This window comes from Saccopteryx leptura, chromosome 2 (genome assembly GCF_036850995.1).
Source record: "Saccopteryx leptura isolate mSacLep1 chromosome 2, mSacLep1_pri_phased_curated, whole genome shotgun sequence".
Classification (NCBI taxonomy): Eukaryota; Metazoa; Chordata; class Mammalia; order Chiroptera; family Emballonuridae; genus Saccopteryx; species Saccopteryx leptura.
In genome coordinates, this window is record NC_089504.1 from 300720115 (window position 1) to 300743570 (window position 23456).

Here is a 23456-nt window from a genome sequence, read left to right on the forward strand (position 1 = left end):
ATCTTTAGAGACAGATGACATTGTTATTTATAGAGAAGTCCCCAGAGAATCTACAAAGAATCTCTGAAACTAATAAGTTAGTAGAGCAAGGTTTCAGGATAAAAATGGCAGTGTAAAAAAAGAAAAAAAAATTAATATACCAGTAATAAATACTGTGATCTAAAAATTTTTTTAAATGCTATTTACAGTAACACCCCAAAATTATATCCTTTTGTATAGATCTAACATAATAAATGCAGAATTTGTATGTGGAAAACTATATAACCCTGAGAAAGAAATTTTTTAAAATCTAAATAAATGGAGAGATAGTTTATAGTTTGTGTCCACGGATTTAAAACCAGTGAATGCTTTCCAGAGTCTCGAAGGGAAATGGAGTTGAATAGGTGAAACACAGGAGATTTTGGTGGATGGAAAAATGATTCTGTATGGCACTACGGTTTTATAATGGTAGATATATGATATTATACACTTGTCAAAGCCCATTTAACTTTATCGCACAGGAAGTAAGCTTTAATGTGTGCATGTTTTAAAAAGTTACCGAAGAAGTCTTGGAATCCCAGGAATGAAGGAAGACTGAGATAAGTGAGTCTAACTGTACAAGAAATATATTAAGCTGATCTAACTAATGTTGGATATAAGTGATCACTGTAAGACAAAGGAAAGCACACACAATCACTGCACACTAGCTGATAAAGCTTTTCCCCACAAGTGTACAGATCACCAATACAGAACCCACTAGAGGTGAACAAATAAATAAATGGATAGTGGATGGTGGGAACCAGATTTCTCACTGTTGAAATGGGAGATTACAGATAAGAAAGAGGGGAAGGCAGGAATGAAATATGTACTACTTGACTCAAGTTCAAGACATCGCTGTGAATTCATGTTTATCTTAATATCAATACGTACAGAAATATATATTTATAAGCATGTGTATATATACCAATATCTATGACATTATCTCTGGGAGCAACGACAAAGCATACCTGGTACCCAAATACTGATTTGCAATATCATTCTCCAATAAAAGAAACCACAGATCCTAGGGGAAGTGGTTGATTCTAGGATTGGGGCAGAAAAGATACAAGATGAGCTTTGGACACACTGCAGTGCCAGTCTGTAAGGAAGCACCTAAACACGCACACACACCAACACACACACTGACAACAGAAAGGGCACATCAGAGGGACAGAGGAAAGTGCTCTCTATGGCCAAATCTGGGGCAATTTGAGCAAAAAATAAAGTAGCATTTCATTATAACCCCAAGTACAAAATAATTATTCATGAGTTCACACTAATATAAATAAATGACTAATCCATAAAGGAATGAAGAAAAGATCATTGTCCCACGCTGAAGGAAACCAAATAATTTGTGCAGTTCCTCTGCCATCAGGAAGTGGACCACCCCACCCGAGGTCGGAACCAGGCAGATACGGTGGCAAACACCCACTCACCTGTGTGGTTTTCTGCCTCAGCACTTTAGCAGCCTGAGCGTAGTAAGAGAAAAAGCAGACCTGGAAATTGATTTAAGACTGAGGTTTGAGGTGAGGGCACAACAGAAATAGATTAGGACACTGAAAATGCCAGCCAGCAAGTGGCTGACATCATCCACAGTGAAGGAGGCGAGGCCATGAGAGTGACAATGACCCGGATGACAAAGAAGGGTGAAGAGGTCTCAGAGAAATGCATGGGAGAGAGGCTGGCAATGGAACAGATGAATGGCTTGCCAGATGACAGTGACGTGGCGTAAGAGCAAAGCTGACCAGGGGGACTTGCATTCGAGGGCAGCAGGGAACTGAGGAGTGAGCGCAGGACCAGGCGGTGGGAGGTCTGAGCTTCTGTGCTGGCTCTGCTGCAGGCATTGAGGGGCGCAGGCCACTGTTCCCTCGTGCCCTGCCTCCCCAACAAGGAGCTTGCTGCTGTTGTCTAGTGTCACCAATGACAGGAGCGTGAGGAACCACCTGGCTGCTGCCTAGGGCTGCAGTGGAACCTGCCTATTTTCCCTCCAACCTGGGAAGCCATTACTTCTCAGAACCAGAAAAGCCCTTCCTTAACCATCAATCTGAGTATTTTTCTTTTTATTCAGTGTTGTTGAGGTATATTTTTTTAAGGTTTTATTTATTAATTTTAGAGAGAGGAGAGAGAAAAAGGCAGGGTGGGGTTGGGGTAGGAACGGGAAACATCAACTTGTAGTTGCTTCTTCTGTGCGCCTTGACCAGGCAAGGGCTTCGAACTGTCGAAGCCTGATCCACTGCGCCACCACAAGTCAAGTGAGGTATAACTGACAAGTTAAATTGTATGCATTTAGTTTGTACCACATGGTACTTTAATAAACATGTACATTGTGTGATGATTACCACAGTGAAGTTAATTAGCATACTATCATCTCATATGGTGACCTTTTTATGCCGTTATAAATTTGGAAGAAATATTTCTATCTTGTATGATTACCCTCTGTAATAAGAACACTTGACATACGCTCTTTTAGCATTTTCAAGTATGCAATATATTATAATTAGCTATAAGCATTATGATGTACATTGTGTCTCCAGAAGTTATCTTATAACTGACAGTTTGTACCTTTTGACCAACATCTCCCCTTTTCCACCAATCCCCCCACCACCACCACCCCAGTCCCTGGTAAACAACATTCTCCTCTCTTTGTGATGAGTCTGAATTTTTTTTAATTATTTTTTTTTAGATTTCACATATAAATTATACCCTGTAATATTCATCTTTCTGAGCCTGGCTTATTTCACTGAGCAGAATTGTCCTCCAGTTTCATTCATGCTGTTGTAAATGACAGGATTTCATTGTATTTGAGGCTGAATAGTGTATGTGCGTGTGTGTGCGTGTGTGTGTGTGTGTGTGTGTGTGTGTGTGTGTGTGTGTGGTCTTTACCCACTCATCCATTGGCAGGCCCTTAGGTTCTCTCTATACTTTGGCCAGTGTGAACAATGCTTCAAGGAACATGGCGGTGCACATATCTCTTTGAGATAGTTATTTTATTTCCTTTGGATATATGCCAAAAGTGGGATTGCTGGATCATAAGCTAGTTCTATTTTTAATTGTTCGAAGAATCTCTGTTCTGTTTTCCACATGACTGCACCAATTTTCATTCTTACCAACAGAGCACAAGGGTTTCCTTTTCTCCACAGTCTCATCAGTACCTACCTTTTGTGAGTCACTTTCAATAGTGAGGTGCATGCAAGCCCCAAAGAAGACACAGACTGGTGTAACAAATGCAGGAAATCACATTCCTGAAGAAACCAGCAGTGCCCAGCTAAATATCATACAATTCAAATGGCAGCTTCTAAACATTATTAGACTGAGCCTCCACAGTTCTTGTTCCTTTGCCACTTTGGCATCTGCGCTTCTTTGATGGAAACGTCACAACAGGGGCTTATTGGATGAATGATGAATGAATGCATGGATGGATGGATGGATACATAGATGGATGGATGGATGTGTATAAATATTGCCTATTTTTAAACGGCTCTCTTAAATACTACCTCTTCAATGATTGTCTCCCTAATTTGCCTAAATAAAAAGCAATCTCTCTCTTACCTATGTTACAGACAGAACTTTTGTTTTATTTATTCACAACAGTATCTCCAGGCTTTGGTAGGCACTCAGTAATATTTGTTGAATGAATGAAATCTTTCACAATACTTCTATCACAGAACAGATTACAGTAAGTACTTTGTGATAGCTCTTTTTTTATAAATAAATATTAAGCAGTAATTGCTATGAAAGAGAAACTCACATGTGGCCCTAATTATTATTTCCTTCAGTTCTTACCACAGCAGTATATATATCCAACAAGGATATGGTGAATAAAGAAATTAAGAATAAAACTTTTGTCCAATTATTTCCCCCCAAACAATAAAATTTGCAGATAAATGACCTATAATATTGCTCTAGAACTTCTCGCCATCCTTTAGGGGTCTGATCCCTGCCAGTTATACATTTGGAAGAAGTTTTTCTGTGTACTTCAGAGCACAGAAGTGATCACTGTTAAGTGAGAACTATGAAGATTTGAGAGTTCGTTAAGAGGGGTGTGCATTGAGAGAGTGTTTGCGACAATTGCACATCATAAGGAAGACTAGGTATAGAGCACTACTCAATGCTAACTAGACTCACAATAGAGGAGTTTCAAATCTTTGGTTTTTGGACCACAACCACCAGTCCAGAATGCCAACAATGAAGAATTAGAAGAGAGTCTGGGGCAATTTTGTGACCTGCCCTTCTGTCCAATTCATTGCCGCACTCCACCATGATGATGTATTACTGCTTCCTCTTTCCTGGACCTAAAGCCAAATGCCACCAGGTGCCCTCTTAATGCTCTTGTCCTAGTGGGTTCTTGACAGCAGTCAGTCAAGAACCAGGACGCAGGAAGCATGGAGAAAGAACTGTCAGAAATCATGAGAGGCTGGAGCTTAGTAAAGAGGAGGAACAGAAGCTGGGGACCCCAACAGAAACCACAAGGATGGCACACCCCAAAGCCATGCAAACTGGAACTGGCACAGAGCAGCAGACTGACAGTACCTGGAATTCCGGTGTAACAGGAAACTGGGTGGAGTTATGCAGATAGAGAGAGGCAGCAGCACAAACAAACCTTGACAAGGAGGGATGTGAACCCCTGCCTTGATTCCTTACTAACCTAGAAAAGCATCCATGCTAAATAAGACTGGCTAAGGGGACTGTAGCCAAACACTGCAGACCACAGCTGGCTGGACAGGGAGGTCTGAGCCAAGATCCCCGCCCTCTGGCCAGCCTCAGACAGGTAGGCAAGAGAAGCAATTGGCTAGGACCAGCAAAAAGCTGGAAGTTCTATTAAAAGTGAGACTTCCCAAAATGGACAAAGGACATGAGCAGACAATGCATTCATAACGAGAATGTATAAGTGGTCAATGAACATGCAAAGATTCAAGCTCATTATCAATAAAAGAACAGCACATTCAAACATTCTTTATATTGTCATTTTAGTCCCAACTTTTATTTATTCTTATAACCAGAAGACTAGTATTAAATTTGTAATAGACAATTAATTCAGTAGCTTAGCATACCTTTAAGGATGTGTATGCTACCACCACAATAAAAAAAACATGGGTTGGTGCCTGACCTGTGGTGGCGCAGTGGATAAAGCGTCGACCTGGAAATGCTGAGGTCGCCGGTTCGAAAGCCTGGGATTGCCTGGTCAAGGCACATATGGGAGTTGATGCTTCCAGCTCCTCCCCCCTGTCTCTCTCTCTCTCTCTCTCTCTCTCTCTCTCCCTCTCTCTCTCCTCTCTAAAATGAATAAATAAAATAAAATAATTTAAAAAAAAATAAAATTAGATTAAATAAAAAAACAAACAAACATGGGTTGTGATTTTTTTAATGAAAGGTAGGAGGTGTGGGATGCAGCAACATTTTCACTTTGGAGGTGCTATCTCATCATACCCCCCAACCCCAACAGCTAGACCTCTAAAACGTCACCAACATGACAGGCTCCTGAATTTTTGCTGAATTTATCTCTAAACTTCTGACACCCCTGTGTCATATAATAGATGACATGTAGTAGCCTTGCAACTTTCTGCTCAACAAATCCAATCAGCCTGATATAATCAATCCAGTGTTTCAACGTGAGTTCCCGAGGGGATCGTGAGACTGCCACGTCTCTTGCAGTGCAGACTGTGCAGAGAGCACGAGGAATCACAGAGCTCGGTGGGAAGACCAGGAAAGTGTACTTGCTGTCCTGGCCAAGTGAAAACAGCTAGCTTCAGGCCATCTTTACTCATCATTACAGAGGGGGGAAGTGTTTGGTAGATAAACAACAGTATGCCATGCCCAAGGATATGTTCATTCACTCCAGAAAAGAGACCGTCCATGAGACAGCAGCTATCAATGGAATCACCCCCCAATTAAATCTTATAATCCAAGAGTCATTTTCCCAAATCAGCTTGTCTCTGGCCCAGGCCTAACAGGTAAATGCTATAGAAGTAACTGTTTTTGTATCTTTTATGTGTTTGACACTAATATTTGAAACTCTCCCAAGATATCTAGCGGACTTAACAAGGTTTTTGAAATTGGAAAAAATTATTTGTCTCTTGACAAAGCTTGGATTTTAAGATATGTCTCACCATGGATTCTGAAGGTCAACTCTGAGATCTAAAATAAAATGGTAATCTTTTTGTTCTAGAATTGTATTTTCCTCTCTTCCTTAAGATTTAAATCTCTTGTTGAAAGAGCCTGGATTATAGACAAGGAAGATAAGGAAAAGTGGTAAAAATACTCCTTTTAAAATCACTTTCTCAAGAAAGTGTTTCCAAATATTATCTCTCCCACTCCAAAATTCATTAGATCCTTCTTTGAGAGACTCTCCCTACTCTTACACTATACTTTTTACACTTGTAAAAATTAATTAGTTATTTCTAATTATATATATATTATGACCAAGTTTCATAAAAGCATACATAGTGTCCCTTTATTGTATTACTACTGCCACAGCATTTAGTGCAATATTGTCTTGTGGTAGGCACTTAATAAATGTTGGTGGACTAACTGAAGTACCTTTCATAAAACTTTCCTAATTTTCTCTCAAGCTTCCATCCCAGAATTCCTATAAAAGCCTGAAAAAGCCCCCCAAGTATTTGAAATTTGATTTCTTACTTTATATTTTAAATTCACTCTGTAAAACAGGTGAGCTTAATTGCACAGCAGTATATGTGTGTCTGTGTGTGTATGTGAGAGAGATCTCCACTGTATAAATATGTAGGAAGACGCACTGTGGATTATCCAATGACATGAAGCATTTTCAGCCAATTTATTTGAGACTGAGGATTTTCCTGACTTTTAGTCTAATTCACATGCTATGTTTTCATCATACTCTTTTCTAACTTTATACATATCTCATTAAATATATTGATTATATAAATAACAAGATTAAATTGTCTCAAAGTTAAAAAAATAACCAGTCAACCAAATCATATAGTATTCCATCTACTTTTAGCAATGGAAACTGTATAAATTCCCTGGTTATGTGAAAGTAGAACCATTGTTTATAATCCAGATGTTCCTCCTCTTAACTAATTAAATTGTAAGTTTTATGAGTATACATCAATTTATCTCCAATTGAAAGATATTTATTAATAATTATCAATAATTATTGATTAGCAATTATTTTCAAAGTTGAGTCTTTTCTGGTTCTGTTTTTGGCTCTGATAAGCCCTATTCTTTTAGTGACCATGAAATTATTGTCAGACCCCGCTGATTTCAATATTAGTCTTAGATGAGATAGGTTAAGTTGTCCTGGGTTTGGAATCAGAAGATGAGACCAGTTTGCTCTTGCTTTTTGCTCCCTGGGTGACCTTGAATAAGTCTCTTCATTTCTGAAGTCCTTAAAATCCTCACCTGTAAAATGATGCTGGTTAGACTTGATCTTCCTAACTTATGATTTTTTGCAGAGGACAAAGTAAAATCTTATACATAAGAGCTGTAAAAAATGCAAGACAATAACAAAAAGTTATATTATCATGAAGCATTCTTTAAATATTTCCTCCTAAATCTACTTCGCTTCATCCCTTTCAATGAACAGTTACATTTATGCTGATTATCTGGTTCAAGTTCAACCATGAGTGATCACCTGCTAAGTGGTAGATGTTGAGTAGTAACTAAACAAGATATGAAAGGTTAAAAGCAAAGAGCTAAGTGGCCTTCAAGAATTAAGATTTAAAACACATTTAAAAGCTGTATACTTTTGGTACAGACAAGAAGGTCAAAGCCACCCTGTTAGTTGTCTACCTTGTCGTAGACTCTTTCTGGGGAGAAGTACCTATACAGCTCTTTCTGCATACAGTTCCTACAGTCTGCACCAAAAGCTTTAGAAAAAAACTTACCTTAAAAAATCTCAGTTCCAACAGTAATGGAATGATGGGTATCTGAGATACCCGTGTATTGTAAAGAATTACAAAACAAGTTAAAATATATAAAGCAGCTGATTCAGGCATTAAACAACAAACTGTGCAGAACTGTCGTCCTCTAGGAAGGGAATCTATCAGGTCAACTCCACTGACTGGCAGCCGTCACTGGGTGGAGAAAACAAATATCAGAGTGTAGGACTGCAAAAGTGGTTGGCTATTGTAGAATAGGATACGAGACAGGAATATGGAAATATGCATGGGGTCCCATTGAGTATTTCGTAAATACTAAGCTATGCATGTATAACCTGGAAGGGTACAACTCCTGGGAACTCTGAGCTAAGCTGAGATTTTAGATTTTGCCCAATTCTGGGAGATGTTGGAATTGTGACCAATGAAGGTGAAGAGAACTTGCTGAAAACTCAAGCATTCAGTCGAGATTCCAGAAAACTACACCTTGCTATGGCTTCTACAAACTTCTTTAACAAAACCAAACCTCAAGTTCCCCAATATGACCAAGCTGGTCCATCAGCAAATTATCTACCAGTTTGTTTGTTTGTTTTTTTAAAGGGACTCATAACTATTTAAAGGATATGAAAAGCTAAACTCTCAACAATATAGTACTGATAGTATATATCTGGCATACAATAAAAAATTAATAGACAAAGAAACAAAAACATGTGACCTAGAATCTGGAGAATCTGAAGAACAAACAAGCAATAGAAACGTGTCTTGAGATGTTCGCATTAGCAGGCAAAAACAACTATTTTAAAGTTCAAAGATTCAAAGGAAATATTGTACATTATAGCTGGAGACTCTCAGCAGAAAAGAAAAGGATACTATAAAGAAGAATAAATAGAGGTTCTAATACTAAAAATATAATATCTGAAATAAAAATTTCACTGATAAGGCTTAACAGCACATTGGACACTACAGAAGAAAAAAAAAAATGATTCTCTAGGCCACAAGTGAGTGGACCACAAATCTGTACCCAAATTAACAGGTCAGATGAAAAGACCCAACTGACCTCAGCAGAACTTGTCTGAAGAATTAGAAACTCTAAGTCAGGTGTTCTCAATCTTGGCATTATTGACATTTTGAGCCAGATAATTCTTTGTTGTGAGTGACTACTCTATGGATTTTTATATATTTAACAGCATCCAGTTGTGACAATCAACATGTCTCCAGACACTGCTCAATGCCCTTGGAGGGAAAAATTGCCCTCCAATCAAAACCCATCGTTTTAAGTGAATAAAGAGGAACAGATGACTGGGTTTCAGACTACTCCATAACCTTGCTCTCAGTATATGAACACAGAGCACGTTGTTCACAGTATAAGTTATGGATAACTTATAATCACTGTTGACTTCAATTTTCCCTGGTAGCATGTAACTTCCAGGAAGATAAGATAATATGTGCTTACTCCCTATTGCATACCCAGCCCCTAAACTGGTGCCTTGGATAAGTCGATGAAATAATGAATGAATCCTGAGTTTCAGTCCTGGTTTTCTTGGGACTCAACGTGACTACGCAACTGTGTATGTGTGCCTTTCCTGTATGTATATGTTTCTCCTCACTACCTTGACCAAAATAAATTTCCTATTGTCATTTGCTCTCAGCCTTCTCTGTTTCTCAGGAGAGTAAGAGAGTCGCTGGTTCTCTTCCTTTACATCACAATCTGACAATTACTGAAAAGCATCTCCTGTCTCTTAAAAGCCCATCTTTCCACTTCAAATCCTTCTACATATCTTTTATAACTTCATTTTTTTTCAACATTGTTACAAAATGTTTAAAGCTCTATATTGTGATGATATTTGTCCTGAAATCAGATGAAAAAGAACAAGGTGAAAAAAATACAGTTAATACTTTAAGGTGATAGGATTATGAGTGTTTAGTGAGGAAAGTGTTTTGTGAAATGACACAACGTACCATAAAAGATTGTTAAAAGCTTTTTATATGAAATTTTAAATTTAATGAGAAATACTTAGGATGTATATATAAGATAATCTCACTCACCATCTCCCAGCTTCAATGATTATCAATTCATGACCAATCTCATTGTTCTGTACCTAGACCTACTTCCCTTCCTCTGTGTTACTTTTAAGCAAATTCCAGACACCTTATTATTTCACTCTTAAATAATTGAAGATGTATATTTAAAACTTTATTTTAAAACAAAACCACAATACTTTTTTTTACATCTTAAACAGTAAACATATTTCCTTAATTTTATCACCCAGTCAGTGTTCAAATTTGCAAAACTTAGATGCCATAAATAACTTTTGTTTGTATAATTTAATTGAATGAGATGAAATAAGATTTGTGCATAGCAACTGGTCATTCTGTTTTGAAAATCTCCTTTAACTAATAGGTTTTCTTGTTCTCCCTGTCCCACTATCCTCCTCCACCCTTCCCCCTTCACTCCTTCCCTTCCCTCTTCTCCCCCCACCCCCATTCATTTCTTCTCACTCTCTGTCCCCTGCTCTCCCTCTTTCCTTTACTATTATTTGTTAAAGAAACTGGGTTGTTTGTCCTGCAGAGGTTTGTTCTAAACTTTGTTTATGGCTGAAATTTTTACAATGCAAATCTTATTGAGAGATTTGTGTAAACAATTTACATTTGTGGAATAGTTCACCTATTCCAGATTTGGTTGACATTTAACTGACAAATTACATTCCTATAGTAGGTTATCAAGAGATTCTTATTTGTTAGTATGATTAGAGGGTTCTGTATTTGTGTGAACTTTTAGATTGCTCCCACCAACACACACACACACACACACACACACACACACACACACACACTATATTATTGTTATCAAGAAAAACAGAGTTAAGCCAAACAGGAGATGTATTTATTTTGTGAGATATTTCTATCTCCAATTAAGAATTGATCTATGATATCATCTCTCCTCACTCCTATGCCTTTGTATCCATAAGCAACTTTTGCTTGTTTGATGCAAGTACTAGCCCTGGAGACTTGTACTGACAGAATTTTATTTCCTCTTTATTTAATACCTTAATCTCCTTAAGACCAATGGCAACATGTTTTCATTTGACACCAATGTCACCTCAAACTTGACCAGAAAATGTACATGGTTATTTGTGATAACTTTGTGTCCATTTGTGTACATGATCGATTTTGACTTTTTCTCAAAGTTCATTGTGGGCAACAAGTCATGATGCAAGCATAAAAATATAATAACAGAGGTAGATTTTTCTATCAAGCTCATTTAAGCATGACATTTCCTCTTTTTTATTGCTTGGAGTGAGATAACCCATGCTGGCTTGAACGAGCAATTGGTTCATCACCAAGAGTACACAGATGATCGGTGTGTTGATTACTATATCTTTGTTTTTAGTTAGTCTTCCCTGAAGTTGGAATGAACATGTGTCTTGATTTCTAGAAACAATGAAATTTATAATAAGGGATGTTCTACTTCCAAATATGGGTAAGTTTTTATTTTTTAATTAACCTAATGAAAATATATAATTTCTAGTGTGAAAATAATTTATGGTTTTGGCCAAAGCCTAGCAAAAAGACAATGTTTTATCTGGTGAAAATTTGGGGGGGACCGTACTAATCAGTAATTTTATAGTTTATCCATTGAGATTTAGATTTGTCTTTAATTTTCATGCTTTTAAAAGTGCACTGTCTAATAAGAGAGTGAATCACAATCCCTTAAAATGATAAAGATCATGTGTAACAAAGACTTACCCGTTACCAGTGTTTATAAAGTTATAAAGAAAACTTTTTGTTTCTCCCCTAATTTTGAATTTGTGGTCATTTATATTTCATATTGTATATTTTGGTGTAAATACTTTACAAAAAACAAAGTACACCCATTAGAGTGTAATTTAATCAATACTTTGAGTTGTCACCAGATCTAATAAACGATGATTTCTGACATTGCTAACTGCCACTTAGATAAAGGGTATCTATCAAACAGGGTGCATATGACTGGGAATTATGACTTCTGCGTCTTATGGATTCATTTCTTCCACATTTGCAAAGAAGCAAAGTTCTATAAGAAATTCACCAAGCACCTGACCTGTGGTGGCGCAGTGGATAAAGCTTCGACCTGGAATGCTGAGGTCGCTGGTTCAAATCCCTGGGCTTGCCAGGTCAAGGCACATATGGGAGTTGATGCTTCCAGCTCCTCCCCTCTTCTCTCTCTCTCCCCCCCTAAAATGAATCAATAAAATCTTAAAAACAAAATAAACTCACCAAGCTTCAAACTTCACTAACAAGTAACTTTGATGAAACCCCTAAGCAACGCTTCATTTACTGCTGAGAAATTGACACCTTAGTCCTAACCTTGCTCTCAAAATAAAATTTTGAAAGTCTAAACGAACTGTATCGTAGGAAGAAGCTATAGGAAATCAGAATTAGGGTTCTATGTTAAAATAAAATCAGTAGGAATGAACTAGTTACATGATTAATTCTGTTATATGTTCTGAATATATTCTGACTTTCATAACTGAATAAAACATAAGGCCACAGGTCAGTAAATTTCTAAAAGTTAATTCCAATAGAGAGAGTTGAAGATAAACCATTTCCCTCTGCAGTGATAAGAACACTGGCCACTCTACCTTGTTAAATATGAATTTGCTGGTTAACTCTGGTAAAAGGGTATACTGAGATCAGCCGGTTTGCTATTTGTACTTTTAGGGTAACTGTTTCCTGAGGAAACATAAACATCTATGTCAGCGCACCCATAAGCACACATAGGTTAGACAGTGGGGAAATCACCTTTTAAATTTGTTAGAGAGGATAGAATTGTAGTTGTCCATGGACTGTTAGCTAAATATTCCTCTTCACCTATTCTTGCCACCTCCAACTTAATTTCTCAAGTCATGCTATCTTTAGGGAGATTCTCCTTGACGTTTTGTAAGCTCCAACAGCTTTGTCATAAATCAAAGTTTATTGATAATTCGCCTCCTGACAAGTAATCTCTTGAGCGCTTATTTTAGAGAATTTCCTTTTGGCTTCTCCTACTTAATCAGCACCACTTCAGGCTACTCAAACAGACAGACAGCCGCTTCCTTTTGCCTGCCTTTTCTGTAACTGTTGCACCATCGCAAATTAGACCTCTACAAAGTAATTCCGGATTACAATAACAGATTCTCCCCCCCCCCCCATGGACCAATTCTGCCTGTTCATAGAGACTTCTTTCTCCATATAAATGAAAGCACACTGGCATGTGTTAGAAGGTGGAGCTACCATACAGTTCCCTCAGCACTGGAAGTACTTTGCGGCTTAGTAATTTTCCCCAACAGATGTTCATTTTGTTTTACACCAGTAACATCGTGTCACCTTGAAAGTCTGGAAGGATTATGTACTGGGGTTTCGAGAAGTTCAGTTATTGAGAATAAGTTAAAGCGGCAAAAGCTGTTTTCTGCCCTTTATAATAACCCCGACCCTCATTCTATTTACTCAAGAACAAATGTTTTCAGGATCCGACTAAGCCGCCTCCGCATGCGGTTACCCACCAGCTTGGGGGCCTGGCCCGGAACGCCCTCGGCGGCGCGGGCGGCGGGGTGGGCACGCCTGGGACAAGATTTTACTGTCGTCTGCGATATTCGGTGAGAGGTGACCCTTCTGCCAGCCGCTCAGATTCCGAATCCACCCGAGTATGGAATCCCAAAACTGTCCATATCTTTCCGCAGTCAAATCTAAACGGGCCCGGCGGGGTGTAGGGACGTTGGGGAAACGGAAATGTAGGGACTCGATCGGATGGTTGCTGGGCTGGGACCTACGAGCCCAGGCCGCGCGCGGGACACCGTGACGGGCCCGACCCGGGTCTGCAGGCGGCGAGGCTGCCTCCGGGGTCTGCACGTGAAACCCGGCTGCCCGTCCCCGGGACCTGCCGTCGAGCTCCCGCGGGGCTCGGGCGCCCCGCCCCGAAGGGGCCACCGGGGGCTTCGGCCGATGTCCCGCGGGGCCGCCTGCCACCCCTGCCTGGGCCTCGGAGGAGCCCTTGGGGGACGGCTCCCGCCCCGCCGCGGCCCAGGCTTCCCCGCCTGGAGATGCGGGTTCTGGTTGCCAAGGAAATCGCCGCCTCGCCCCGGCGGTGCCCGCGCGGGTCTCCGTCCCGGTGTCGCGGGTCGCGCGCGGCGCGGCGTTTCCCGGAAAGCCGCCGGGAATGCAGAAGTGAGGCGAGACCGCGCGTTTCAGCCCGCTGCCCGCGTGTCTCCTACGCGGGAAGGAAATCCGGGCCCGGGCCTCGTTCGCGGTGCGGGGCGGCTGTGGGGTGGATCTTCGCTGCGTCGAGGCCCGGCGGGAGCGCAGGGAGGAGCGAGGGGCAGAGACCTGCCCGCAGGGGTGGCGGGGCGGCGGGGACCGCAGGGGGCGCACCCTGCCGGCTCCCCAACAGCTCTCCCCACTGGGGCTCCAAGGCAGGGGAGGCTGCGCTGGGCTGGGAGCTTATCTGGCAGCTTCTACTGAGCAGTTAATAGCATAACAACTCGTCTTTGATAAATCTGAACTAATTACTCCTCTTAATTAAAGTCTTTAGCAGTTGTTTCACTGTTTTGGCAAGAAAACAGGAGAGACTTGCAGTTGGAAAACACCAGAGCCCAAGCTCACAGCAGAGCTGCTGATTAGCACTTGAAGCATTTCAAGGACCTGGCACCCACTACACTTTGGTTTTCCTCCATGTTTCCTCCTCAAATGGAAGTGTGTATATTCATCTGTAAACACATATACACACCTGAAAACAGGCAGTCTCCCTGTGCCAGCTGTGACATCAGTATGTCCCTTCAGGAGGCAAACAACTGACACCTGACTACACGGTGTGGCGTTGATGCTCCTGGGGATGTAGGTCTCCTCCAGAGGGTGTCCCCATCTGGTTGAGCACTTACAAACCTGTCAGATGGCCCAGGACAAAGACATGAGTCTGTTGCAAAACTCCTCATCGCCTGTCTCTGAACATCAAATTTCATTACTTTACCAAAGTGGTACCTATTTGGAGAGACTATCGTTTGCTATCGGTGAAGTTTTCAGATCAAACATTAAGTGACATTAACATAGAGTTGAATTTTTTAAAAAGGAGAAAGGATGAAGTCAGAGTCAGTGATCTCTAGCGGAGTAATATGAACAGAACCCCGGAGCTGTGGATTAAATAAGCATGTTCCAAGTATTTATTTCCAACAGTCAATGAATCAATTTTCACGTGCAAGAACCAAAACCAAAAATCAAATTCATCCATAATGAACCACACTTTTCTCGTGTGTGTGTGTGTGTGTGTGTGTGTGTGTGTGTGTGCGCGCGCGCGCGCGTGCGCGCAATCAGTGTGAAACGTGCCTTTACAGGTACAGTCCCCTCTGCGTGTATATACAACATACACACAGGGTTTTGTTACTTCAAGGAAAGAGGAGATGATTATAAACAATCAGCAGGCATCTTGAGACCACAGAATCATCACAATGGAAATATATACAGTAATAAAATTAAAATGGTGCAGCATTACCGGATAGGATAATACAGATCTCAATAAATACAGCAGAAATTTGTTTTAAAAAAACAAAACAAAACAAACACCATCTCTCCATCCGAGATGAAAAGTCTTTCCAAATTAAAAAAGTCAGAAAAACGAAACCCCCGAGTTTGTTTTTTTATCATTGTTAGTGCTTATATAGAATATAATACACAAAAACATGTAGCAGGTGCATGCAAGAGGCAAAAAGCTGGGAAACGCAGAGGCTTCTGATGGGCGCCAAGGTGTGGGGCCCAACACGCCCCGGGTTCTGCCTGTCAGCTTGGCTCGGGAGGTCCCGCTCTACGCTGCCGCTACCTCAGTGGTGGAGACCCCCGCGGGGGCCGGGAAGGGACTTTGGCCTGGATCACTGGTGGTTCGGGTGGAGCCCGGGCTGCAGGGGCCCCGGGGGCGGCAGCTGGGGCGGCAGAGGCGGCAGTGGCGCCGCGGGCGCCGGCTGCTCCAGGGCGGACTGTGGGTCCGCGCCCGGTTCCCAGGCGGCGGAGCGGGCCAGCCCCAGGCTGCTGTCGTGCAGTTTGCGGACGTGCTTCTTGAGGTCAAAGTTCCTGCAGAAGCCCTTGCCGCAGGTGGGGCAAGTGAAGGGCTTCTTGTCGTTGTGCGTGTGCATGTGGAAGGTGAGGTTGTAGACCTGGTGGAAAGCCTTGTTGCAGATATTGCACTTGAACTGCTTCTCCCCGCTGTGCGTCAGCTTGTGGTTCTTGTAATTCCCTAAAACAGAGAAGTGACAGAGAGATGGAGTGAAAAGAAGGCTCGAGAAGGGAGGAGCGGATGGGTCGAAGGACCATGAGGCAAGTGGGAGAGCTGCCTCAGCTCTGACAGCTGGTGCAGACTTCGCCCGAGCCTGCGTGGGGAGAGCATCCCCACGTTTACTGTGAACATCAACAGGAAGGCCGTTCCCTCCATATTTTAATATCTATTCATTAATCCAATTATCTAAACCGAGAACAGGCGGTTAAGAAGAATGCCCCCTTGATATAGGCACCCTGCCTTTTTCTGATACTAATCAGACTCGCGGGTAGGAGGTTCCGGTGGCAACACGCGCGCGCGCAGGTAAACTAGCTGCACTTTAAAAATCGTTTTTCCGAAATATCCCGCACGATGAGGGTTTTCGCTGAGACTGTTGTGAAAGACGTCTCCCCGGTTCGATACCTTTTTGATGAAATCCTTTGCCACAGAATTCACATATAAACGGTTTGTAGCCTGCGTGTATTCGGGTATGAGTGTTTAAAGTGGAACTTCTATTAAATGCTTTGCCACACTGGTTACACTTGTGAGGTTTTTCCTAAGCAGAAGGGAGGAAACGCAAAAGAAATTAAGATATTTTGTTATTAAGTGGAGTCCGGCAAACTCAAAAACACAGTAATGCTCTCACTCATGCTTTTAGGCAGAACAAAGGCAAACAATACATGGCATTTCCCTGCGTCCAGCAAACACATTTTAAATAAACCTTACACTAAGAGGTAAGAGTTCATCGGCCACTTTCTACAAACCGTTCCGAAGTAAACCAGCTGAAATCGAGACAGAAGAACACACCTGGGTGTGGATGATCTTGTGCCTGCACAGAGTGCTGGCTTGCCGGAAACCCTTTCCACACACTTTGCAGACGAAGGGTCTGGCTCCCGTGTGCACCGGCATGTGACGGGTTAAGTTATAGTGTGCGTTAAAGACCTTAAAGTTAAACATATGTAGAGTAAGTTAGCCCAGCACATACTTTGAAGGCAAATGGGAGTTGGGGGAGAGGGAGCATATAACCGTGTAACAATGGTAAACAAATAATTACAAAATAAAATTTAGAAGGAAAGAAGGAAGGAAAGAAGGAGGAAGGAAGGAAGGAAGGAAGGAAGGAAAGAAGGAAGGAAGGAAGGAAGGAAGGAAGGAAGGAAGGAAGGAAGGAAGGAAGGGAGGGAGGGAGGGAGGGAAACCTCCTTTCTTCACAATACTCGCCTTTCCACACACTTCGCAAGTGAAAACTTTGGGTTTGGTATTGGGAGAGCCTCGGCTGAAGTCAGAGGTTTTGAACGCGATTTTTTCCGACAGAAGCTGGGCGCTTTCTTTCATGTAGTGCTGCAGCTGAGCCTGGGACAAGTCTTTGAAAGCTACTCCCGAGGGGTACTTCTCCACCGCCGGGACCACCAGTTTATTCCTTTCGGCTAAATACGTTTTTGGCTGCGGGTGCAAAGGGGAGCTGAGGAAGTAGGAGGCCACCGGGTGGATGTTGACGCCGGCCGCCGGGTGGCACGGGCCGTCACCTCGGTTCAGGTAGCACAGGGCGCCCATGGCGTGGAAGGAAGAATGGTTGACCACGCGCGGCCTCACCAGCTTGTACTGCTGCAGCGGCAGGGCGTCGCGGGCCAGGTCGCCCTTGAGGCTCAGTGCGCAGTTCAGCAGGTCGCTGCAGCTGAAGGCCGGCGCCGCGGGAGCCGCGGGGGCCGCTGCCGACACCGCCGCCGGCGCCGCCGGAGCCTCCAGACTCGCCTTTCGCGGCTCCGAGCCCGTCAGCCCAGCCTTGGGGCTCGGGTCGTAAGCCACGGGCACGAAGGGGATCATGCAGGGGATCGACGAGTTAAGATGCAGAGAGTGCTTGGAGTCCCCCTTGGGCACGGCTCCCTGCAGGAAGTGGGGGACTGGCAGGGCCTTGGGCTCGGGCGTGCGCGCCATGATCCGCTCGATGGAGAAAGCCAAGGGTTTGGAGGTGCTCATCATGTTGCCCCGGGCCGGAGCAGTCGCTAACATTTTGGCAGTCGCGTTGTGGCAGGTACCATCCATGTCTGAGTCGCCAGCGTCCGTGAGCCAGGGCCGGGCTGCGCTGTCGTTGCCGTGTTCCCTGCTTGTCACAGACCTGCGGAGAGGGGGACGAGCACCATCGCCACCAGCAGCCTCCTCCTCCTCCCCAGCATCACCAGCCGAACTTGCCTGCCCAGCCCAATGGACTCCTGCCAGCCCATCTCAGAGTTCTTGGCGCACCAATGGCTCGGGGACAATCACTACTTATTTCTATCAATAGAAAGTGTTGTGTCAATAATGCAGCCAAGATCTCGCCAATCGTTAACTTCCAAGAGGAGAAGGTAAACTAGATAATTGCTCAATTCGCTTCCAACAGTCAACAGGAAAACTTTTTTTTTCTCTGCGGTCGGCGACTACTTTTCATTGGTTCGTGAGGTTCCCCCGCCCCGAGGAGGCGGGGGTGCTCTCCGCGACGCGGCGCGCCCTCCCCCCGGCGCACACACTCCAGGGCGCACACTTCGCTCCCTTCCACCCCCACCCCCACCCCTTTGCTTTTTCCTCTGTCTTTTTAATTCTCAATCTGCTTAACCAGGCTTTAGAGGCCAAGCAAATCTGAGATCAATTTTCTCGTTTAGCTCTAAGTGACATCATCTAAAATCATTGTGCAAGGGCTAAATAAGGAAACGGGTCTAATTCAGGGGCAAACGCCAGGCTATATTTATCAAACTCCAGGCTCCAGAAAGCGGCGGCCGGGAAGCCTCAGGCAGCGAAATCCCGGTTTTCCCTGCATGGTTCTCTCAGGCCGGGGCTGCGAGCTGGTCTGAGCCGCGACATCTGCTCCGCGGCCCTCTGTCTTCCCCTAGGGCCCGAGGCTGAGCGCTCCCGTCGTCCTGAGCCCCTGCGCCGCGAACGGAGTCTGGACAATTTGGAAGACGCCAGCAGGTAACTGGCCTCCCCAAATACCTCTGAGAATTACAGACCTTGGGAGGCTTGTTATGTGTTTGTGGTTTTGTAAATGCGATGTCGTGGCCTTACGCTGCATCCACAAAGTTAAGGAGGAGTTGCCAGGAATCAGCGGGTGTCACGCGGGAAGAAACCTGGGTGAGGGCCGGACCCCACCCCCCGCACAGGCACGCTTTTCTGCGTTTCTATTGAGGGCTTGGAAAGAGACTATTTCTTTAAGTACCTGCGCTCACTAGTGCTGTCTCGGAGCATTTTAAACTCCGAATATTGAGCAGAGAAGGTAAACATCTTACTGATTTCCACCCCTAACCTCCCAACTGCTGGCGTCCGCACGCCTCCTTAAAGCAGCGCGGGCGGCACTAGGGTGTGTGTGTGTGTGTGGGGGGGTCGTCCGGCGGCGAGCACCGCGACCTGCCCACGCGCGAGTCCCGGCCACAGCCGCGCTTCCACCTCCCGAGTGCGCGGAGAACTTGCTCCTGCAGCGCCCCGCATCCAGGCAGCCTCCGGGTGTGGTGTCCCGGCCAAAACTTCCTAGGAGGAGCGGTAAGGAGTGCTTCTAGAAGGCTCCAGTGGCGGCGACTCCAGCTGCGCGGGTTCTCGCTGCTCAGGCGGGCGCGGCCCGGAGCGCGCCGGGAGCAGCGGCGCGCGCCCTGCTCTTTCTTCTCCTTAGCTCGCCGCAGATTGTGCGGAGCCCAGCCTAGGGGTCAGGCGTGCCCGGGCCGGGCGTGCACTGGCGGCAGCGCAGGGGGAACTCTGCCGCCGCCGCGAGCCCGCACCCGGAGCGCGGAGGAGGAGCGACGCGATAGCAGCCAGGGCCTTGCGTCCCGCGCGCCCCTGTAAGTGGCGGTCCGCAGCAGCCCAGGATGCAACCTGCCAGGTGAGTTACCCCCGAGTGGGTGCGTGTAGGACTGGTGGTGGCGGGTGGCGGGCACCAGGCCGAGCGGGTGCGGGCGTCTCTAGAAAGGCTCTGCGGTGGGAAGCTGGATGCAAATTGACTACAACCCCTGGGGTTGTTGAGCCCCTGACCAATACCACCTCAAAAATGTGGAGTCTGGGGAAACTGACCTCAAAACATCCCCTCTTCCCTACCTCGCTGCCCAGCACTTGCCAGGGGCCACTCACTCGGGCTTGTCGTGAGGGCCGGCCTCGCCCCCAATCTGGCGAGCCCAGACGAAGAGCCGGGGCTGGGACTGCGCCCGCTGCACGAGGCTGAAGCACAGCAGCGGGGTAGGAGTGGGGAAACCCAACTGCGGAGGAAAAGCGGGGGGAGCCTGGAGTCCTATTGCAAGTTGAAGGCAGCCGAAGGGCCAGGTGGGGGGGGGGTGCCACGGGCCTTAGCAACTAGGCCGGTGAGTGCCGCGTGTCAGGTCTCGGGGTGGCTTCGAGCTGGTTAGACAGAAGCAGCGGTAGAGAAGCGCAGCAAGAGGCAAGCGCAGACATCAGGACCGAGTCCACAAAACGGTGCCACATCTCCGGCGGCACTTCGGAGCAGTTCCTGGCCCGAGCGCAGTCATCCAGGGTGCGCCCAGGGCGGGAATGTTCTTTCCGTTGGCTGTCGTGGCCGCAGAACCAGTCTGCTCTACTCCCCGGCTCAGACAAAGGGCGCCGGACAGCTTTGCGGGGGGCGCGGGGGGGGGGGTGGTGCGTCCCAGGACAGATGGGTCGCGGTTAAGACTTTAATTGCAGCTTTTTGGAACAGATCGGGTTTCCTTTCCTACCTACCGATTCCCAACATCTAAAAATCCCCCTCCTGTCGCATCCCTACAACACAAGGCCGGGTTTAAAGCAAAAAGCAAAGAAGCGCGAAACAGGCAGGCTGTGGGAAGCTTTGGAGCACCCAGCTTGCCAGACCGTTACCCTCCGTTGACTGAATGCCACCAGTTTGTTCTAAATTTGACGCGTGTCCTCTCCTCTTCCCTATCCCTCCTCCCCACTCCCTTCTCCTGCAAGGCAAGAGAGCCTTGAATTGACCTCAGCAAATTTTTGCTTTTCCTAAAGGGGGAAGTTATCGTCTAAGGGTTATACAAGTTTAGTACAGTTCATATTTCAGCAGTATGTCTTTCACTGGTCTTTCCTGGATTTACCTTTTTTTGACTAGTATTTGAAAGTGGTGTCATTTGAGTAACAATATCTCAAAGTAGCAATTATGCCCTTTTTTTAAAAAAAAAAACACTTAGACCTGAGGTTACTGATCCTAAAGACCGAAGAGGTGCTTTCTAAACCCAGGCCTTGATATTCCAACATTAGTGAGTGATCATTTTCCATTCAAAACCTAACTAAAGCAGGTGTTAATATTTTAAACTCTCTATTAAGTAAATATTGTCTTAAACAAAACGCAAAGTGTCCTTTAGAAAAGGCTTCCATGTTATTGTCAATCTATCCACTACTTGAGTGTTCGCACCCCCCAAACACACTTGGTAAATTATAACAACAAAAAACACCAATGAAGGCAGAGCATAGTTGGATAATTTAGAAGCTTCTAAACTATTCAACACTTAAAAATTGTTTATTAAAATTGCAAGGGAGCCTTGCTTGTTTTGTTAATGGCAAAAGAGAAACTTGGTTCTAGTTTCCTTGGATTATCTTGAAGAACCCTCTAATCCCTACTTTTTTGGTCATAGCTGGTGATTAAGGGTCCCTCCCCTTCCTACCAGGGGCAAGGCACTGTTTATTTGCCTACCTACCGATTTAAGTCCATGTGGATAGTGAGTTTTAAGTGTGTGCTTTTTGTCCTGTGTGAGATGTGAAGCAGAGAGGTCCTTGATAGGAAAAGACCAGACAACAAACTCCGAGTTAAGACCGAAAAACAAACAAACAAACAAACAAACAAACAAACCAAACTGTCTTCCCTGAGACCAATTTAAAGTTCTCTTTTTTTTCTAGGGCATCTAATTTAGATTTCAGTGCTTTCTAAACTGTGTTCTTGATATTACTTAAGAACTTGAATAATTTCCACAGGCTTTTAATCTGCATGCCTGTCACTAGTAAATGCAATTTCTGATTCCGATTATTGCAATAGGACCAATTAAAAGCCAGCATTATAGAGTCAACAATGACCAAATAATTCATAATTTTTATAATCTCTTCTTTGATAAGTCATGAAGTACTGCTATATTTTTTTAACCATAAAGTATGGATTGGGAAATACCTTATCCAACCTTCTGCCAAGTACATTTATTCAGCTCTGGTCATGTTTGGGGGGATTTCAGGCCTTTTCAACATCCACGACTCCTGCCTCTTCATCACAAGAGACAGCCCGCTTTCTCTTTGCTTGTTATATCAGCTGCTTCCCGCTGAAGGAGGGAGAAAGGGTTATTATTCTAAGGAATCCCATTCCAGGCTTTCAGACTCATCCACCCTTTTCCCTGTTCAATAAATAGGAAAGTACCTTCCTTCTAGAGGTGGAAAGACATCCCTACATTCTCCGGTAGTTTTTCTCAGTCTTTATCTCTGACTGGTCATTTGCTCTTTCTTGTGGTGTGTGAAGGATGGGGGAGGTGATGGACTGGGACACAAATAGGGTCTGCAAGGTTCAAAGAAAGAGTCTTGAATATTAGTGAATTTAGAGTAAAAACTAACTTTCCAGCACTTAACAGACACCTGGGCCACAAGTTCAGGTTTAAGGCTACTAGTGTGCTTTCAGTTTGGTAGCAAATGAAGAATTCTTACTAATTTCGTAATGTATCTAAAAGGCACTATCACAAGTCAGGAGTATAGATAGGAAGGACTCAGTCCTCCTTTCTTTTGGGGAAGGAGAGGTGGGTTCCTATATCATTTATATTAGGATTTCGTTTAAACCTAGTGAAATTCTTCTTCTCCAGACAACGTTTAGATATTAAATCAGTTTGTAAAAGTAAATGAAGAGCCCAAGGGTGAAAACAGTTCATGAGCGGCTGGCCTTACCAACACGGGTCGCCTGCCCTGGGTTTGTTTCTGCCACTCCACTAATGCGGGGATTTTTCTCACCTTTCCCACAGGCCTGTTCGGTGTGTTCCCTCCAGACTGCCATGCTGCGACTCAGGGCCCGACTTGATGGAAAAGAAGTTTATAAACAAGCAACCCAATTTCTCCAACTTATTCCAGGAGCTGCCTAAGGAGTCAAGCAACAAAAACCAGCCAAGTTTTTCTTCCAATTGACCGTGTTATTGAAACCTGGGAAGTGAACAATTAGAAGACAGCCGCCCCCCACCCAATGCTCTCCTGCCCACCCTGATAGCTGGTTAGTGCAATTTGGCTAATTAGTGTTTTGTTGTAGACCCGGGGTAATTAAAAAAACTCTTTGGTTGTCAAAATAAAAAAAAAATAACGACTATATTCAACACAGAGCTGCACGCTTTCCTTGATGTTTGGAGCAGTTTTAATGTTATTTT

At 44.2% G+C, this 23456-nt stretch overlaps 1 protein-coding gene across 1 annotated transcript; it reads right to left on the reverse strand.

The window, feature by feature from the left end:
- Positions 1-15180: 15180 nt before the first annotated feature.
- Positions 15181-18343, reverse strand: FEZF1 (FEZ family zinc finger 1). Its single transcript, XM_066366147.1, has 4 exons — positions 17344-18343; positions 16933-17067; positions 16549-16681; positions 15181-16107 (listed from the first exon to the last, which is right to left on the reverse strand). The coding sequence occupies exons 1-4, from the start codon at positions 18163-18165 to the stop codon at positions 15746-15748; spliced, it is 1452 nt and encodes a 483-aa protein (XP_066222244.1). The 5' UTR covers positions 18166-18343; the 3' UTR covers positions 15181-15745.
- Between the last annotated feature and the right edge of the window lie 5113 nt (positions 18344-23456).